Source organism: Lepisma saccharinum, chromosome 16 (assembly GCF_977018435.1).
Source record: "Lepisma saccharinum chromosome 16, izLepSacc3.1, whole genome shotgun sequence".
NCBI lineage: Eukaryota > Metazoa > Arthropoda > Insecta > Zygentoma > Lepismatidae > Lepisma > Lepisma saccharinum.
The window spans coordinates 51,632,368-51,652,591 of NC_139244.1; the positions used below are offsets into that span (position 1 = coordinate 51,632,368).

Below are 20,224 nucleotides of genomic sequence, written 5' to 3' on the forward strand. Positions count from 1 at the left end.
GTCCCTGCCATCCAAGTGTCCACACAGGACTTTAATCGTGTTTGGTTCCAACAGGACGTAGCGCCGCCACACTATGGACGGGATGTTCGACAATACTTACATGAAACCTTTCCACAACGATGGATTGGAAGACGAGGTGTGATTGAATGGCCTGCAAGATCTCCCGATCTATCACCACTGGATTACTTTCTATGGGGGCACATGGTGGACAAAGTGTATCGCACCAAACCACACTCCCTGAATGATCTACGGAATCGCATTTTGGACGAAACAAGAGGACTTTCTCGGGATATGCTGCAACGTGCACTTTGCAGTTTTTACGATCGGTTGGCATATTGTCAGACAGTCGACGGGAAGCAGTTTGAGCACTTGCTTTGCTTTTTTTGCAGTCAAACGTAGCACACCCTATCTCTTCCACGAATGGCGATAGGTCCAAACTGAGTTCGGATTGTCGTTTGTGGGACGATTCTAGCCTAAATTGATGTGTCATACATACCCCTTTCCATTTGAAAATATTGTGTGATATCCAATATGGCGGAATCCAAGATGGCTGCCATGATGACCACACCCCCATTCATTGCAGTTTCCACACCAATATTAATTTGCAACATGTGATTGTCCTCCGTCCAAACGTCTCTCTCAGACAAATCTAATTTTTTGCAGTCAAACGTAGCACACCCTGTCTCTTCCAGGAATGGCGATAGGTCAAAAATGAGTTCGGATTGTCGTTGGTGGGACAATTCTAGCCTAAATTGATGTGTCATACATACCCCTTTCCATTTGAAAATATTGTGTGATATCCAATATGGCGGAATCCAAGATGGCTGCCATGATGGCCACACCCCTATTCAATTCAGTTTCCGCACCAATACCCACTTGCAACATGTGATTTTGCTCCGTCCACGCATCTCGTTATTACTGGCCTGTCCCGATACTTTTGACTAACCCTGTATAATACATTGTGATACCATTAATAGTGTATTTTTCTGGATTTTGAAAAAAATGCTCAAAAACGTCCGTCCACAGTTAAAAGTCGCGTGAAAACCGCCAGACCGGTAAGTGTTAACGACATTAGTAGATATAAATCATACTCCTTCCCAAGCTTGCACTTACGAATAGAAAACATATGGAGACGGACCCACAATATTTTGCATATTACCATAGATGCCTACTAGAAGATGATTGATATTTTGATTGATGGACTAAAACATGCATGCATATTTCATGTTTTTATTATTTTAAACACCTCACCCTCTAAATTTCATTCCGCACCCCTTTAGGACCCATAGATGATTAATCCTGGCGTTGCCGCTGACCATATCGTTACCACCCCGGACCTTCACACAAACCTTTCCATGCTTTCAATGAGGTGATCAACTATCGCAGAGGCGAACAATGGCCATTCTTTCATTAGGACAGTTTCCAACTTTCTGAGACTGGCTGGAGGAGGTGAACGTGCAGACACAGCACGCCCGAGGGTATCCCAAAGGTTTTCAATAGGATTAAGGTAGGGGGAATACGCCGGCCACTCCATACGAGAAATGCCCTCACTTTCCAGGTACTCGTCAACGATGTTGGCTCGACGGGGATGGGCATTATCGTCCATAAGGAGGAAATCAGGACCAACTGCTGTAGCGTAGAGTCTAACAATGGGGACTAGGACTTCATCCCGATACCGCGCAGCCGTTACAAAACCGCCTTTAAGAAGTGCAGCTCGGTGCGATATCCCATTGAAATTCCACCCCACACCATGACGCTGCCACCTCTAAATGCGTGATGTTCGATGATGTTCTAGAAGTTGATTGATATTTAGATTTATGGACTAAAACATGCATGCACATTTCATGTTTTCATTACTTTAAACACCTCACCCTCCAGACCCTTACACGCTTATCATCTGATGCCAGGGCAAATCTGGACTACTCCGTTAACAGGACGTTGCACCAATCTGCGACAGTCGATTGCCATGTTGACGACACAATTTTAATCTTGCCCCTCTGGCTTGTACGGTTAGTGCAACACAAACACGTGGTACTCGAGCGTACAATCCCTTCATGTGGAGCCTTCGGCGCACAGTACTGACAGATATTGTCTTACCAAGTGCCGCTGCAACCATGGATGTAACAATTGTGGAGGTCGCTCGTTGATTCCGCTTGGCTACTATAGCAATATATCCATCATCAGAGGGGGCGGTAACCCTTAGACGACCGGACACAGGTCCCCGGACAACTCTTTGACTTGTTTGGAATTGTTTCGTTAATCGATAAATTACCAAATGACCAACGCCAAGGAAAATAGCATCTTTGATTGACTGTCCTGCTTCAATGCGTCCGACGGCATGGCAGAGCTCACTCTCTCTCATTCGTATTTTGTCAGTCATAGAAACGCGAATATTATCAAAAATAACCCTACAAAAGTTATAAGCACTTCGTATCAGCTTCCAAATGCACTTCAAACAAGACCATCTTGAGATTCAGGCCACAGCGCTCAGTCTAGACGTCATCATCATCTGGAGGCGATCGTCTTAACGCTGTAAACTCCTTGACGTAATTTTACCGTAGATAATTAAGGTATATTTATTTCTCTTATGAAGTTAAATTTTGACATTTACCCTCCCGACGAATATAGTTAGAAGAAAAATGTATAATATTGAATATTTACACCAACATTTTCATTCAGGAAGTCACTATGGCTACCACAAAAATTCCTACCATAGCACAAAGAAAGAGTTGAAAACCGTTAGAAACTTCCTGTCGGAAATATTTAAACATTGTATCTCTTTGAAAAATATTATCGGAAATATTGGTCAGCTACAGTAAAACTCGTGACCGCTTTTGTATGAACTTTTGTATGTAAAATCAATTGATTAAATAAAAAACATGTTAGGTTGACCGTAAACTTTCCAAGTTACATAATCAATTAAATTGTCTTTAAGTTTACCCAAAATTAATCAACCAGATAATGCAGATATTCTGTGTAGCTATACAATCTCAATACAAAACCTTAATTTCTATATTCATGCAGCAAAAGCGAAATAAATTGGTACAAGGGCAATGTTACATTTCTGTGTATAAATACTAAACGTAAATAATTTGTCACATTGTAATTTCGATCCAATTGACTTTATTGAACGAAAGATAATAAACAAATTGAATCTTTTCATTGTCGTTAGTAAGATTTGTGACAATAACTTAAGAGTTTCATTGAGAAAAAAAGCAGATTAATATTTCCATTTTAACGTTCACTTGGGAAATAAAAATTTGGAATATTTCCTTACACTGTTTTTTACATTCCATTAGAAAAATCGTAAAGAATGTTAATAAATTATGAAACAATAAACATTATCACTGATTTAATAATCAAAGTTACGAACATTGAAGCTTCACAAAGACAAAAAATAAAAAGCAGTTCATATGAAACAGTTTTAAAAATTTAATACATTTGTACTTCATATTAACATAGCTAGGTAACAAAATGCTTTCTGTGTGAAAACATTTGTATTTGAAACATAAGTAATATATTCTTGGATAGTTTTACACACGAATATTTCATCGACGTTCTTGTTACACATCGCACCTTTGTATTTAAATGTACAACATATCTTCCATTAGCCTCCGATTAGCATAAAGAAGCATAAAGCGGGATAAAATAAGAATAAATGTACACATGTATCAACTTTGCCCCGTTGTATAGCTTTCTTTCATTAAGCACATTTTGAAACTGAAAATTTGTGTAAATAATATGAATAATTTATCGAATGCTTGCATAAAATTTACACTAACAAATTGCTTTGGTAGACGTAATATTAACCAACGTTTGTAATTCAGGGTAAATTATTTGATAATTCTAAAAAAAATGTTGACATGTTGTCCACATTTACGAGTATATTTGATGCCTATTTTGGACACATGAAATGTTTACATCATGAACTATTACTATTATTTATTTTTTAGTATAATACATTTGTTACTTGTATATTTTCGTAGTGACTGAATCACATGGAATTGCCCTAAAAATTTATCATTTTTAACAACATCTTGAAGAAATGTGAATGTTACTCTTACCTTTTTCATTGTAATTGCCTCTGCAATTGAGTACACAAGACTTATACACCATACCTCTTCCACATTTAAGCATATTTACACGTCATGCAAACTCGATTACAGTTCTTAAATTTGCATTACAATTTCATATTCATTAAAAAGGTCCAACATTGATTCCGAAGAAGCAAATCAAACATGGCAGCTATCTCTCCTCCAGTTGATGACGTTTAGTCACGTGACCGGAGCAAGCCATCAGGCTTTCAGATTGAGAAGGTGATGCTTCAAAGCCTTCAGAATTCTGGAATCTTCAACGAAAGTGTGTTGATTCTCGCACGAAAACCTCACTTTTATGCTATTTCAAGAGCACAGATTAAGCACCTAGGTACAGATGATTCACTCTCTACTAAAAAAGGGAGCTACACACAAAAACTGACATCTACATCCGCAGTTATTTTCAGCCACTCAAATTCAAATAAGCTTTCGAAAATTTGCATTGATTGCTTAACTTTTGGAAGGCAGTGTACAATGCTCTTAGGAACATCACGAAATCGTTGTTGACATCTTCAAACAATATCATGTTCTTCGTCTCAGCTACCTCAATTGTTGAGTCCTGTACAGGGTCAGCGAAGTTAGTAATATTTTTTTGTTTTATAGAGCGTATATTCATAGATCTGAATTTTTTCTTCTGCAAATGTGCTGTATAAAGAAACAAACTGTCCGAGTACTAATTGAGGTGAGTGTAGATAGAAGTTTTGCACGGATGGAAATCGATTTGAAATTGAGTACTTGAACGAATAGTATAAGTCACAATATGTAGATCTTCGGAAAAAAAGATCTTCTATTCAGATATCGGTGATAACATTACAGAGTAATTTCAGTATATCGAGAACAGGCACAATAATCTAACGAATGATATGCAGTGCCACGTCGCGATTATAGACTCGAGATTTATAAGATTGCTTTCATTGAATTCAACAAGATCCAGAATCATCAGCAAACTTTTACTTACGCCGAGGGAGTTGAAATGTTACATGCTACAATGCCTTACCATTGATTTCTATTTGGGCGAAGTGAGTTCCAAGTTTTTAGTTATTGGAAACATAGTAGAAAATACTATGCTAATACATCTGACATACTAGGATACTTAGTAATTGCGACTATTGTGATGCCTGTCATCTACTTTAGAATGTTGATTAATCTTTGTTAGATGTCACTAACTTTGTATGGCAGACGAAGAGGACGGAATACATCATATATGTTTTACTCCTCTGCTAAAGAGCTCAAACTGCTGACAATATAATAAATGCTGGACACACATCGAACTGAGAATCGCAACGTGTAGGGATGTTTTGTTTCTATGCGAGAAATATTGCGCGGATACGACAAGAATATTGGAGACCAAGTGTTCACTAGAGATGAGTTACATGCTACAATGTGCCAGTCAGCAAGGAGGTCATGTAACGTCTTTAGTTGGTTCGCATGGATTCCAAGAACGCATCTGGTCATGAACTGCAGGTGATATATTTGTGAAAGTCGTTATGAATACTTCCTGCCTTATGTACCACCAATTGCTATGAGGTCACATGTATAGTTGATGGCACGTTAACTAGTAGATTTATATCATTCATGTGTGTGATGTAAGGCGGTTTTTATGTTCAAAGGTGAACAGCTCCGTTCAAGTGGAAAGCAGGAGCACCTGCTGCAGAAGACTAAATGCAGTGAGTGATGCAGTTCGAAGTCGCGCGACAGTATTCAGACGGATTGATGAGTTCCAGAACTAGCTGTGAATCTGTCGACATGGGATTGAGCCTTGAGTACACACACATCCTTAGTGGGACATTAGTAACCTTTGGTTTTTAGTTGTCTATACCATTCAGCAGATTTACCTGATTTGGTTCTATCCCACTAGTTTTTCTTCAACGGAAAGAAAAATCTCTCTGTGTACAGAAAATGTCAAACTCTTACGAAGGTCTAAACGCACGGCCATGAAATTAGGCGGGTGGTAGAAGTTGGCGCTGTTGCCACCTCTGAGCACAACCCCGTTTGTTCGGAGGTTTAAGAGAATGAAAGATCTCGTTGTAGAATTGGTCTTTGTAATCCATACGATACAAACTGGCAGTATTCGCTCGAAAGGTCAGGGATGACACAAAAGTGCCCCAGAACGCCCCGGAGTGCTCGAATTAGGCAACGCAGTTCGGTTGACCTTGCCACAGTGTGCGCTGGAAACAGCGACTTTTGTCGCGCTCTCGCTTTACTTTTCCCATATCTGGCAACGGCGCAATTCTGCCCAGCCGCCTATTTCCATGGCCGTGCGTTTAGTGTTGTTCGCTAGCATGCTCATGTTCGCTCAAGGTGGGTACCAAGGGTGCCTGGGTACTTCCTAACATATCCTCAAAAGAATAAAAATGTAGAAACTACCATTAAATAATTAACATAATATCAGTGTTTAGAGAAGACAAGTAGTTTTTCTCACATGAGGTGTCCGCTCTCTATCACTCCACCTTATCTCTCTCTCTCTCTCTCTCTCTCGTACACACACACACACACACACACACACACACACCCACACACACACACAGAGACACACCTCAAAACAATGTCATATTTTATTGTCACGTAGTAAAGCAGATGTTTCTATTTTGTAAATCTCACAGAGTTCCTCCACAAATCGACCCGCATTTTATTCCTCTTCTGAGCACAGCCTTAATTGCTAACGCCAGTAGTTGTCATCTACGCTAACGTCTGTTGGTATTTAATATTCAAAATTTGTTTGCATGTACTTAGAATTTATTTGCATATAATTAAGAATGCATTTGCAAATTTTAGAAAAAAATTGCATATGATTAGAATAATTTACATTCATGTATTTGCATGTTTATAACTTTTGTGAATATATACTTATTTATTTTATGAAAAATATGTAAATAGAAGGTAACTAATTAGTGGTACTAAACGCTATGCATATGATTTTACGTTTATTACTGCAAAGTATGTAATGTATGATCCGATAGTATTAATGTTTATAATAATGAAAATAAGAGTTTATGGTTTATGAAACGCTATGAAGGGTGTTAATGGTACAAGAGAAGACGGTCCCGGTACTCGAACTCACGATATGTAACGTAATAAATGGTTATAGTGTACTATGTAATAATAATGTTATTATGGTATGAAAGACGGTGGTCCGAGACGCTAGACCGAACCTGAACTCCGCGCTGAGGGTAGACCGAAGAATGTGGGGATGTGCGGTCAAGGTCAAATGACATCAGAACACCAGAACAAAGAAAGAACGCGAGAACCTGCTTCACTAATCAGAGAACACGTTGGTAGATTTTCAGAACCGGGTTTTTTCCAAGGTCAACCAGAACGCAAGAACAGGGGAAAGGTATCCAACGCCGTAGGGCAGAGGAGGGATTGAACCAGACAACAAATGATGTCTCGGAATGCGCGAGCAGGGTCAAATTTTTGAAACTGTGCGCCGCTTGTATGCTAAAATATGTTTATGTCAAAGTAGGCTAAGGTTTTCTAGAACACTAGAACAAAGGATTATGGGAAGGAGTTCAAGGTGAACTAGACCGCAAGAACAAAGAAAGCGTCGGTTTTATTTCAACAAATTAGAAAACGCGTCGGTTTTATTTCAACCAATCAGAGAAAGCGTCGGTTTTGCTTACGAAGTATAAAAATACGCGTAAAAGGGAAAATATGTTAGTTTGAGAAGAATTTCTGAAGCATTGTGTCAGAAAAGATATCAACTCCCGATCATTGTCTGAGAGTTTCAGACAAAGAACTCAAGAGAAGCTATAATTAAGGTAAGTGAATTGTTACATATATGTATTGTGTTTTTAAATAATATGTAAATTCAAATAATGAACCGAAGCAAGAAACAAATATTTGTAATATGAACAAGTACGACAACTATTTTTCTATTTTTTACAGGTGATTCTATCTTCTGTGTACGTGCGAGTGGAAGGAACTGTTAGTGAAAGATGGCGTCTGCAAGCTCTACCAACGAGGCTAACCACACTGCAGTGGGTACTTAAGACGAGATTATACGCAATTTTACCTATGGAATGTATATTTCCCCACTGGAACTGGTTAATGCATATTACGATATTTCAATATTATTTCAATTGTAGATGAAAGAGAAAAATATTTTAGACAGTTTGGAATGGTAGGGTGGGAGGTATCAATTGAAATACCTTATCAGGTTGTGAGGGACCCTGAATATTTGGTTGGCTGTATGTTCCAATTTCTAATGAGAAATATTCTGTTTGATGTTTCTTCGGAAATGTATGGCGCATATTGTTGAACCAAAGCCCGTTAGAGTGAAGAAAAAATGTCCTCTTTACAGAAAATACGCACCTTTACTAACAATAAACAATCCTAACCAGAGACAGATTGCTTTTAGTATTATAACTAATGAAGACAATTTGTGCTTGCTTACTAAGAAGATCCCATTGTTTCGAAGATATGATAATAAATTTAAAGAAGCGGCTATGCGGTTATGCTATGAAGCACGCGTCTATCCAACCAATGAGTGCACTGTAGAGGACATTCATAAATTTTAGAACCATTTGGTACCAGAGTACCAAATTGTTGTGTTTTCAATGATAGAGGGGGATAGAGAGTATGAAGCAATTCGATGCACTCCCTATGCCCTAAACAGATTAATTTACTCTATCACGATCAGAATTTTGATATAGTCAACTCTGTCCCTAAACGTCTTGTGAAAAATTATTACTGACCCAATGGTCAGGTAGGATTTAATAATAAATATCAACATACTGAATGCTCTAGATATTGTGCATTGTGTGAAAACAGTCATGACAATGAGTCCACTAATACTATCCCTAGAAAATGCACTGCATGTAACAGGAAATTTCTGTTCCCGAAATATTATGAAAACCATTTGCGCACCTCAGGGCGGAAATGAAACGTTTGTCAAGCTATTCACCAATGTAATGTATGTTACAAAGTAGTGAACAAGAGATTGCGCAAAGCACCACACAAATGCGATATTTTTTTTTGTAAAAGCTGTAATGCTTTTGTTGAGCCAGCACACAAATGCTATATTCAGCCTATTAAGCCTGAACCAAGTGCAAAATTACTCTACATTTTTTATGATTTTTAGTGTATGCTGGTAGAGGGTGAGAATGACCAGAAACACGAAGTCAATCTGGCTGTTGCTAAGCAAGCCTGTCATGTGTGTAAAGACACTGATGCAGGTTTCTGCGAGACGTGCGGCCCCCGTGTACATATTTTCCCCAATATTCAAGAATTTATGCACTATATAAAAACACCGAGGGAAGGGTTTGATAAAATTGTGTGTATTTCACATAATGCAGGGCGATATGATTCTCATTTTGTTTTAAATTACCTGATTACTAAAGAGAATATTACCCCATCCGTAATTATGCAGGGTAGGAAAAATAGAGATGTCACTAACAAAGAAAGTAGTGTTCAGGGACTCGTTGAATTTCATGCTCATGAAATTGATAGATCTGCCAGCAAGTCTGGGACTAGCGGAAGATCTGCAGAAAGGCGATTTTCTATATTTGTTTTCCACCCCTGCAAATCAGAATTATATAGGTCCATTCCCAGATATTCAGTATTATGATATATATTCCAAGTCCCGCAAAGAAAAAGAAGAGATGCTAAAATGGCATGAGGAAACAGTGCAAGCAGGGAACATTTTTGATTTTCAAAAAGAGTTGCGCGAATACTGTATTAAAGATGTGGAAATTCTTGGTGCTGCATGTATTAAATCCTCTAATCTTATCGATGATCTGACTGGAATGCAGTGCTTTGTTCGCTGCGCGACTCTTGCATCACTGCCGTCTCTGACATTTAGAAGTAAATATCTGAAAGAAAACACCCTTATTAAAGTTCCGCCATTTGGATTTCGTGAACAAGACCATCAGTCTCTAATTGCATTAAAATTGTTAAAGTGGGTTGAAAATACTGAAAAAATCTAAAGCATGCATGCAATCTTGGGGAGGCTAAAATAGAACGTGACAAGTTGGACGGGCTGCATGAAGAAAGCAAAATTGTTTATAGTTTCCATGGGTGTTATTTTAACGCTTGTAGGAAAAGCCTTCCTGAAAACAGAGATAAGCCTCTTAACGAGACTGGCGAGACCCTTGACCATAGGTACGAACGTACTGTTACCCGTAAAGAAATATTACAGCAAATGGGTACACGGTTGTAGAAAAATGGGAATGTGAATTTAATGAAGAGATTAAAAGAGATCCAGAATTACACAAATTCATTGCTGAGAATTGTTATTCCCTGAATAACCCACTTATCCCAAAACAAGCTTTTAATGGGGGACGCACAGAACTTTTCAGGGCTGTTTATGAAAAACAAGTTAATGAAAATACGAGCATGAAACTGCTATGATGAAGCAAAGAAAAATGCCTACATGGAAACCAGTGATTTACACGTCAGAGTTTTCTACCTTGGATAATGTGTTTCTGGTTGTCAAATGTGATATTCTCCCCCTAGAGATTAATATTTAAAAGTACTGGACATGTCATGCAATAACAAATTAATGTTTGTTTTTTGCAGGACTTGTGCACAAAGCGAGAATCAAGAACAATGTACACACACAGATAAAGAAAGTCACTTACATGGCACTTGGGTATCGAAAGAACTGAAACTGGCTGTAAAAAAAGGGTACAAAATTATCAAAATATATGAGATTTGTGATTTTCCTTCGACTGACCAGAATGATAATGTGTTCAAAGACTATGTAGACACATTTCTTAGACTAAAACAACAGTCCTCAGGATATCCTTCTGGATGCAGTTCAGAACATGACAAAGATAAGTATATTCAAGATTATTTCGATCATGAGAGAATTCAACTTGTAAAAGATGAAATTTCACCCAACCCTGGCTTCGTTTTATTTCCAAAATTCTGCTTAATTCTATGTACGGGAAATTTTACGAAGATACTTTAAAAACTAAGTCTATTTTTATAAATACAGAACAGAAATTCCATGATATAGTGTTTAATCCACAGTATGATATCTGTAATGTTTCCCTATTTCAGAATTATACTGATTATATTGATCTTGAAACCAAAAATGAACCGTCAGTCCTCTCAAATGTACTTGTCTTCTCGTTTATTACTGTTTATGGAAGGATGCATTTATATCATTTCATGGATAAGGACTCTGTGTTCTATGTAGAAAATGAACATGAAAATTTTATTCCTACGGGCTCATTTCTTGGTGAAATGACGGATTAGATTATAGAGCCCTACCAAATTTCATGCTTTTTGGGTGGTGGTCCCAAAAACTATGCATATAATATGGAGAACAAACATGATCCTCTGGATGAGAAACATGTTATTAAAAGTAAGAGACATTATCATGAATTACAGAACTCGACTCCAGATTAATTTTGATTGTTTTAAGCAACTGGTCAAAAGGGAAATTGAAAAGCGAGTTGTTGGGAACCCACGTAAAATCAAAAGAAAAGCTAATTTTGAAATTGTTTCTGCATCTGAGCAGAAAACACACCAAGCAGTCTACATAAAACGTAGAAAAATGGAAAATTATAATACTGTGTCATATGGTATCTAAATAAGAAAACGAGTGTTTTCTGTTTCATTTTTTATTGATTTAAGTCACATTTTTTTAAAAAAATTATCTTCTAGAGGTTGTTATTGTTCTACTACTATGGTCCTCTGTAGTGTCGCTATTAGTTTTTGTATCCAGGGACACTCTCAGTTAAGGCGTTGCCTGCTACAATACCCACATCTTCCCTCCGCCCTTCACCTCCGGCGAGGTGGTGGGGGCACCGGCAGAAGCCGGTGTTCCGCCCTCAAATCAATTATAAAGGCCTTCTTCCCCCTGAACACAACTGCCCAACCTATTGTGCATTCCCTCTTGATTTCGTCCTGAAAAGAAAAGATAAAATTAATTTGTGTTTTACAGTTAGTTGTAAAACTTATGATAATATATAAATGTGCCATTGTGTGGCTGCGCTTCAAGCAGAGAACGTGTGTTGTTCAATATGGAACTGCGTTTTACACACCCTTTTGCAATGATGGTTTGTGGGCCGTCACAAACTGGAAAAACCACTTTTGTGGATAAGCTTCTATTTTATAAACTTAAAATGTTTACACAAGTTCCAAAGACAGTAATATGGGTGTATAGTGTGGTTCCTCCCAGATTAAAATTAACCCAAAATACAAATATTCAGTTTATTGAAGAAATCCCTGATGTAGCAAATACGGATATTGAAACTCCTGGATTAATTTTCATTGATGATCTGATGAATGAAAGCAGCAAAAATTCAGCTGTTGCAGAGATATGGTATATACAAAATATTCTCATCACAAAAATATAAGTGTTATTTTTATAGTACAAAACGTATTTCACAAAGGTGCTAAAATGAGAGACAAAACCTCAACTCTCACTATTTTGTGATATTCAAGAATCCACGAAACAAACACCAAATATATCATTTAGCACGAGATTTCAAACCTGACAATTGTAAAAGTGTTTTGGAAGCTTTTCTAGATGCAACTGAAACACCACACAGTTATTTAATGTTCGATTTAACACAAAATACACCTGAAAGTTTACGTATGAAGGCGCATATTTTCCCCGATGAACAATTGACTATTTATGCCACTGGAAAGCATGTAAACAAACCATTTATTGTGCGAACGTCAGAATGACATCACAACTAAAAGAACATGCTCCAGCACTTAAATTATTGTGCAAATTAAAACCTATTCAACGGAAACGCCTTTTGCAACGAGCAACACCAGGACTAGTTCGTGTACTAGGACAATGTGCAGGCAACACAGTACAATACAGAGGATGGTGAGTGGGTTTGTCTGAAATTCAAAAAGGACAAAATGAAATCATGTGGACTTTTTAGACCCAAGAGTCAGATCAGTCAAGTGAACAGAGCGGTAAAACAATTATTCAAGTGTGGACTCTGTTTTACAAGTTTTAAATCAAGATCATATTAGAGCAGGGCTTTTTCGATTCGGTTATAAGCAGTCCACCAATATTGTTGAGACAAAATACAATACTCAGTTATCTACACTGAACTTTTCTGATATTTTGGCTCTGCAGTTAGGATTCGAATCAAATAGAAATCTTGTTAAGCAACAACATAGTTCGAAACAAACCAACTTAAATATTGAGTACCCTCAGCAAATTATGGTTTACACTAATGTACTCAGTTACCAGTTTGTAGGAGATACAAAGGCACCTCTTTTATGAATGTTTACATTCTCTTCAGTCCCTTATTGACGGTCACAATCTATAATATTTAACCCTGTTCATTATATGCTTGTATCGAAATATTTATTTGATACAATAGAATAGTTTTAAGAGACAACACAGGGCGTACACTCTCATTTGCCTTCGGAGATGTGAGTGTTAAACTACATTTCAAGCGACAATGAGATACAATAGGCGTCAGATATATCGTGATTATTATCTCAACCAGGCGGGAGCAGGTTTACCTTATTTTCCCGGTCCTTCGTATCAGAAAGGTCACGAGGCCCTCGGTTCAATATTTTAAAGCTTGTTTCGTTTTGCTGCTCCTTTATTATAACAAGGAGCTAAAGCAATTGGCCAGCAAACTTTACATTCGGGAATGGAGTTTGTTGGGAATGTTCTACAAAACAGACCTCTCAAGGAATCTTTCAGGGATCGTGTAAATCAACACGGGCAAGCTCTTCGTGAAAGGGGGAGAAAAATTTCTCAGATTCTTTCAGGGAAAGGGAAACAAAAACGGAAGGCTAAAGCTATAAAATTCGAACCACCATTCATTACCTGCCAGTCTCGCAAAAAGAGGCGAAGGGTACACAAAGATATATTCGCTAATTAACTACCATGTCGTTAGTAAACTGTAACTCATCGGAATGCACCAATACAGAATTGGATTTGTTTTCTCTGCCATTAACTCAAACAAGTATTGTTTAGTGCAATTCTTGTTTAGTGGAGTATCGTCCCATTTCATCTTTAACCAGTAACAGTGCAATCGAGTTTGCCATTACTGGAGACAGTGGAGAATACATTGACCCAGCACACATTTATCTGTTCCTAAAAAGTAAAATAACTAAACCAGATGGTACGGCCTTAGCTGCCGATAACCTGGTTGCCCCCGGAAACAATTTTCAACATTCAGCATTCAGTCAGGTCGATGTTTCGTTAAATGACAAATTGATTTCGTCCTCTGCAGGGTGTTACGCTTACAGAGCATATATTGAAGCATTACTCAACTATTCTAATGAGGCTTAAAAATCATACCTCACTGCGGCTCTCTGGTATCGCGATACTCCTGGAAAATTAGAATATCTAACTGAAAATAAAGGAATTGAAAAACGAATGAGTCTTGCTGCGCAAAGTCGGTCATTCGACATGTATGGTCGACTGTATTCTGATTTTATGTGCCAACATCGTCTTCTCTTGAGCAATGTGTCCATGAGAATTAAATTAAACGATGCATTTTCATTGATGGCAGCCGAGAATACTTCTCTTCGTGTAGAAATACAGGACATTTCTTTTTATGTAAAGAGAGTTTCTGTATCAGCAGATATAGGTCTTGCTCATGCAAACGCTCTTGAAACTACTACAGCTAAATACCCAATTACACGCGTGAAAATAAAATCAATAACTATCCCTCAAGATATTACTTCTTATAATCTAGATGATATATTTTTATGCACTGTTCCTAAACGTGTAATATTAGGTTTTGTTGAAAATTCAGCTTTCAATAGCCAAATACATAAAAAACCCTTTAATTTCCTTAATTTTGGATTGAATAAAATTCAACTCCAAGTTGGAACTAGAACCATTCCAAACCAACCTCTCTGCCCAAACTTCACAGACAAAAATATTATCCAAGCATATTACAATTTATTCTCTGGAACAGGAATACATTACCAGGATGCAGGAAACAGTCTCTTCCGAGAAGAGTTTGATAATGGATTTGCTTTGTATCCCTTTATTCTTTCACCCACAATGGAAATTGACTCTACTTGGGACATATTACGTGATGGGAGTGTAAGTGCTAAACTGTCATTCTCTGCTTCATTGCCTACGCCGGTCACGTGCATTAATTATGGAGAATTTGATTCTCTACTGCAAATAGATAACCACCGTGGTATCTTCCCAGATGATACAAAATAAACGTCAGTTGAGTTCCAGCCTGGAAGGAGTACGGATCACAATATGAGGGCTGTCGTTGCTTTTCAAGCATTCCGAGACAATTCTGGCAACTTTATTCCTAAAGAACTCGCTATTGTCGATGCAGACTCAGATAGTATGCAATCATGGATATTTATACTACTTTACGCATGGGATACTTTAGATATTCGAGCAGAAAACAAAAATATGTGGCAAACACAAAACAAGCATTGTCTGGAATGGCCTAGCGGGGAAATTTATTATTCAAAATTGTCTTCTATCCTTTCCCAGTACACCGAAAGGGCCTCAGTTATTTATTCATTTGGAGCTGACAAATGCAAATTTCTGATTACAGTACTGCACCGCACTGTGGTTAACCTCGAGGACCTAGGATGCCCTAAAATATCGCTCTTAGCCTTCCCTGCACAAAATTGCTTTCGCAATTATCACAGATTAAGGACAATCAAATGTGCTCTTAGAGACGCTCATTTATATGCATCTTATCTCCGTAGCTTCATGCTCCAACAGCATATTATAGGAGAAGCCACAAGTACTTCACCTAAAGAGGACACCTCAACATTGGACAGTGGATATTCATCATTAGCATCGTTTTACAACGACGCTTCAAGTGTGTATTATTTATCTGAGCAAGGCTGCTGTTCCAAAAATAGTGCATTTTCGGATAGTGAACAATGAATAACATTGAAATTGAAAAAAACTGTTTAATCAGACAAATATCTGTCTTTTATTTTTCGAGGTGTTTTTGCTAATAATACATTGCCAAAAAATTTGCAATTATCTGCTGCATTTATTATTAACACCGACAATGAATCTGGTCCAGGGATACACTGGACAAATTTGTTTCTAAACTGTAATAACGAGGCCATGTACTTTGATAGTTTTGGTCAGCATCCTAGTGCAAATGTACTAAAATTTAAAAAAAAAGAACTGTATTTCATGGTGCATCAGTGAAACAGTGGTTCAAAACCCAAACTCTTCAATGTGAGATTTATTGTATTATGTTTTTACATTATATGTGCCGTGAGTTACCCCTAACCTATTTTCTGTCATTATTTGGAACAAACTTAAAAGATGTGACAGAAGTGTATGGACAAAATTCTCAAGTGCCTTTCCTTAATTTACAGTGTGCCAGCAGTGAATACTGCATCGAAGACCGGTGTATTTTTTTCACTATTGTACAAGCAATAGTTGAAAATTATCCCAACCCTATATGTTCTGAATGTGCACTTGGTCAACCAAAAGAAGAACTCCAGAAATGTTTAAATCTCGAATGCATAGAAAAGAATAAAATGAAACAGTTGATCAAATCTTACAAGGGCGTTATCTGCTGCAACTTCCAGATGGATCATAAAATGATATTTATACGTGACAGAGAGGCGTTGGATGCTAAAGTGGACAGTGTTGATATCGAAATAGTTATGAAACTGTATACTAAATTTCTTCATACTAAATTTTTCTACAATAATCACCATATTACATATACATGCAATGATTTGTGGGCTCCAAACAAAGCAAAAACAGAACAAGAAGGTGCAATATATATAAATGAATTTATCACGTGTAATAATAATGTGTACTTTTCTGGGGCGCCAGTACAGACATTACGCAGAAGGGAATTGTAAGGTAATTTCGTACGTCACTGTTTGTTTAAATATAATGAAAAGCCAACAAAAAAGTTTCAGTTTTGAGGGCAGGGACCTATCTATATACCAGATTCTATTTGTTCTTTAGATTCGCACCCTGTTCACATACATGATCGTTCTTAGAAGAATTAGTTCTGGGAAGCTATTTGTTCCACAAAGTAAAAAAAAAGCTTTGTACTTTGAGTAGTTATAATGTATAAATATAACAGCATAGTGTTAAAGCTGTTTACTCTCTATGTACAATCTTGCTTGAGAAACTGAAAAGCGTTGTGTGAACGCTATGTATTCTGTATATGTATAACCTGACTTATAAAAAAAGTGTAAAGCGTTGTGTAAACGCTATATATAACCTTTTGTAAAATTACTTTGAATTTGTATTCATTTTGTAACAGATTAATTTTAGAACAATTAACTTGTATGTAATAGACTTGTGCGTTTAATTTATTTTTTTAAGAAATAAAAAATAAGAGGCTTATAGTTATATGTAGAGTAAAAAAGCTAATATTGTTGGTGCAAGCGGTCCTAGGTTCGATCCTTGTTACGGATTTTGCACAAATCTCAAATAGGTTAATCGCGACTGTTACTACAATTCACTTTTATCCCGTCTCGCCACGCTAAACACATGGCCGCTAAAACAAAAAAAACACACGACCGAGTTAGAACTTGACTTGTTAGTTTGTATTTCACCTAAAACACCAGTCAAATTCCATTCTCGTATAACACTTGTACTTAGATAAAAAAATGCAATACTTACAACGTGCATCTGCATGATATTTCTTCTCTTTCTCAAACGTAAAAACACTCAGTAGCAACACAACAAAAAATAACAAAAATCTGAGGATAAATTCAGATTCCCGAGTTTAAATACCCCCGAAAGCACAGCCAAAAATTCGAGGCCTCTTCCAGCCACCCCTATTTTCCACATTTGAAAAAACAATTTCTTTAAATTCACGCAGATTGAAGTCGCTAACTCTTGACATACGAATTTAAAACCCGCCGCCTCTCTTTCCATTAGATACATTTCTTACATCCACCCGACTTGAATTATATCACCTACAGTTCCTGTCCTTTTAACTTAAAAACCTTTTTTTCGTCCAACTTTTCTACCTGCCGTGCCGATTGCTATGTTACTGCCCGTATCGACCACACATATACTGGCTTTTCCCCTTACAGGGAGAGTTTTAAAATTATCATTTTACGATCTCTTGTATTTTTCAAGGGACATAATCACCCCGTGATACATTTTCTTTTGTACCTAAAATCGAAGTGGTTTGTATTTCTAACAAATATATTTTCCCCAAAATGACTTGTCGTGTATTTCTTCCGTCACAACAACCCATCTCGCCAGAAACCCTTTCGCCTGGACCTAGTTAAAAAAAAGCTTCATTCTTGATACCTGTGCGGAATATTAATTCAATCTCTCTGTCTACCCTCAGCGCGGAGTTCAGGTTCGGAGATAGTATTGTGTCTAGCGTCTCGGACCACCGTCTTTCATACCATAATAACATTATTATTACATAGTACACTATAACCATTTATTACCGTTACATATCGTGAGTTCGAATACCGGGACCGTCTTCTTTTGTACCATTAACACCCTTCATAGCGTTTCATAAACCATTAACTCTTATATTCAATATTATAAACATTAATATTATCGGATCATACATTACATACTTTGCAGTAATAAACATAAAATCATATGTATAGCGTTTAGTACCACTAATTAATTACCTTCTATTTACATATTTTTCATAAAATAAATAATTATATATTCTTAAAAGTGATAAATATGCAAATACATAAATGTAAATTAAATGATACGCAAGTTTATTCTAAATTATGCAAATAAATTATTAATTATATGCAAATAAATTCTAAGTACATGCAAACAAATTATGAATATTAAATACCAACTTTGGCGTAGATGACAACTACTAAAGCCACGTTCTTCAACTCACAAAGCTTATTTATTTAAATATATTTATACATAACAAGAAGATTGCAGTAGCAATCAAAACCGCACCCACGAGAAAAAGAAATCCAAACATGTGTATGGAGGAGCTATGTGCAATTTGTAAACTGATAATAATACTCCTTGGTATAATAACGGCAAATAGTAATTATGATAAGATGTTGTGATTTATTTACTTAATGAGAGGGTTTCACCTGATATTAATTGTAGAGAGATATAGGCTTATATTGTATTACATTTGTTAAAGTTAGTAATTTTGTGCCAATGTTTTTTTTCATTTTTTGCTTTCATTATTCAAATAATACGATTATCGTCACAATAATAGGAAAACCTGTGCTAAAGTGATAAAACATACTCAGACCTTATGTTCAATTTTCACCTTCATATACTTTAATATTTTCTTTCAAGAAGGAACAGGAACTTATAATAATTAGGTCTATATAGTTTAAGTCGGCTATTAAAACTCACCTTTAGTCATCCCCAAATAAATCGGTCTGGGCACGGTTGTTTCAGTATCTTGAAAAGCATAAGGCGTAAATTTCTGTTAGCATTTTGACAATCTTAACTGTACAGGTAAGTCTCAATCAATATTGACTAATCCACGTATATTATATAGTGCAAAATACTGGTGTACATATTCTAAAGTCTAATGTAAAATGCATTTGATATTTTGCAGATTACGTTGCTCCGATTACGCTTCCAAATACAACAGATTCTTACGAAGGTGAACAAGCTATTCTAACGGGAGAAGGTAATAATAATCTTCTTAATTCTACTTGAGATTTGAATATTAAATTGTTCAAATCAATTTACAGGATTCGTTATGATCCAGCGCAATATTTTAGAAAAATATAATATGACGCGTGTTAATGATTTAGTGCGCTCTCAAAGAGTTGCAATGATTTACATGCTATTACATACTTTCAAGGAAAAACAATCTTGAAAAATGCCAGTGCTCCAAAAATAATTACCTTATTTCAACTGCTCACAGAACACACAAACACACACAACATGTCCTGTACACATATACATGGAAACTATTACATACATGAGTAAAAGGTTTTCATGTCACATTTGAAAGTTATAAACAGCAAAATAAGGGAATTATTTTTGGAATACTATGTCTTAGCGGTTATGGCTTGTGTTTTAAAACAATCTCTTATTTAAATAAAGTTAATCAACAAATGTTTGTTTCACTATTTATTATTATTATCTGTTCAAAATTTAGATTGGTTAAAAATACATTTTATACTCGTATAATACAGAGTGGTGCAAGAAAAGGTAACCGAAATTTTACTTTGAGTTTACTTTGTTTATTTTGTATTATATGAATTTATACACTCTACTATTCAAGTTAGAACTCTTTGTCGTACAATTACAT

General features: G+C 36.5%; 1 protein-coding gene across 1 annotated transcript in view; it reads left to right on the top strand.

The window, feature by feature from the left end:
* Positions 1-20,224, top strand: part of LOC146000075 (brachyurin-like) — a 106,862-nt gene that overhangs the window by 33,148 nt on the left and 53,490 nt on the right. The window contains exon 5 of the mRNA XM_083137405.1: positions 19,520-19,594. Coding sequence (XP_082993531.1) covers positions 19,520-19,594 — 75 coding nt within the window. The remainder of the gene's footprint in view (positions 1-19,519; positions 19,595-20,224) is intronic.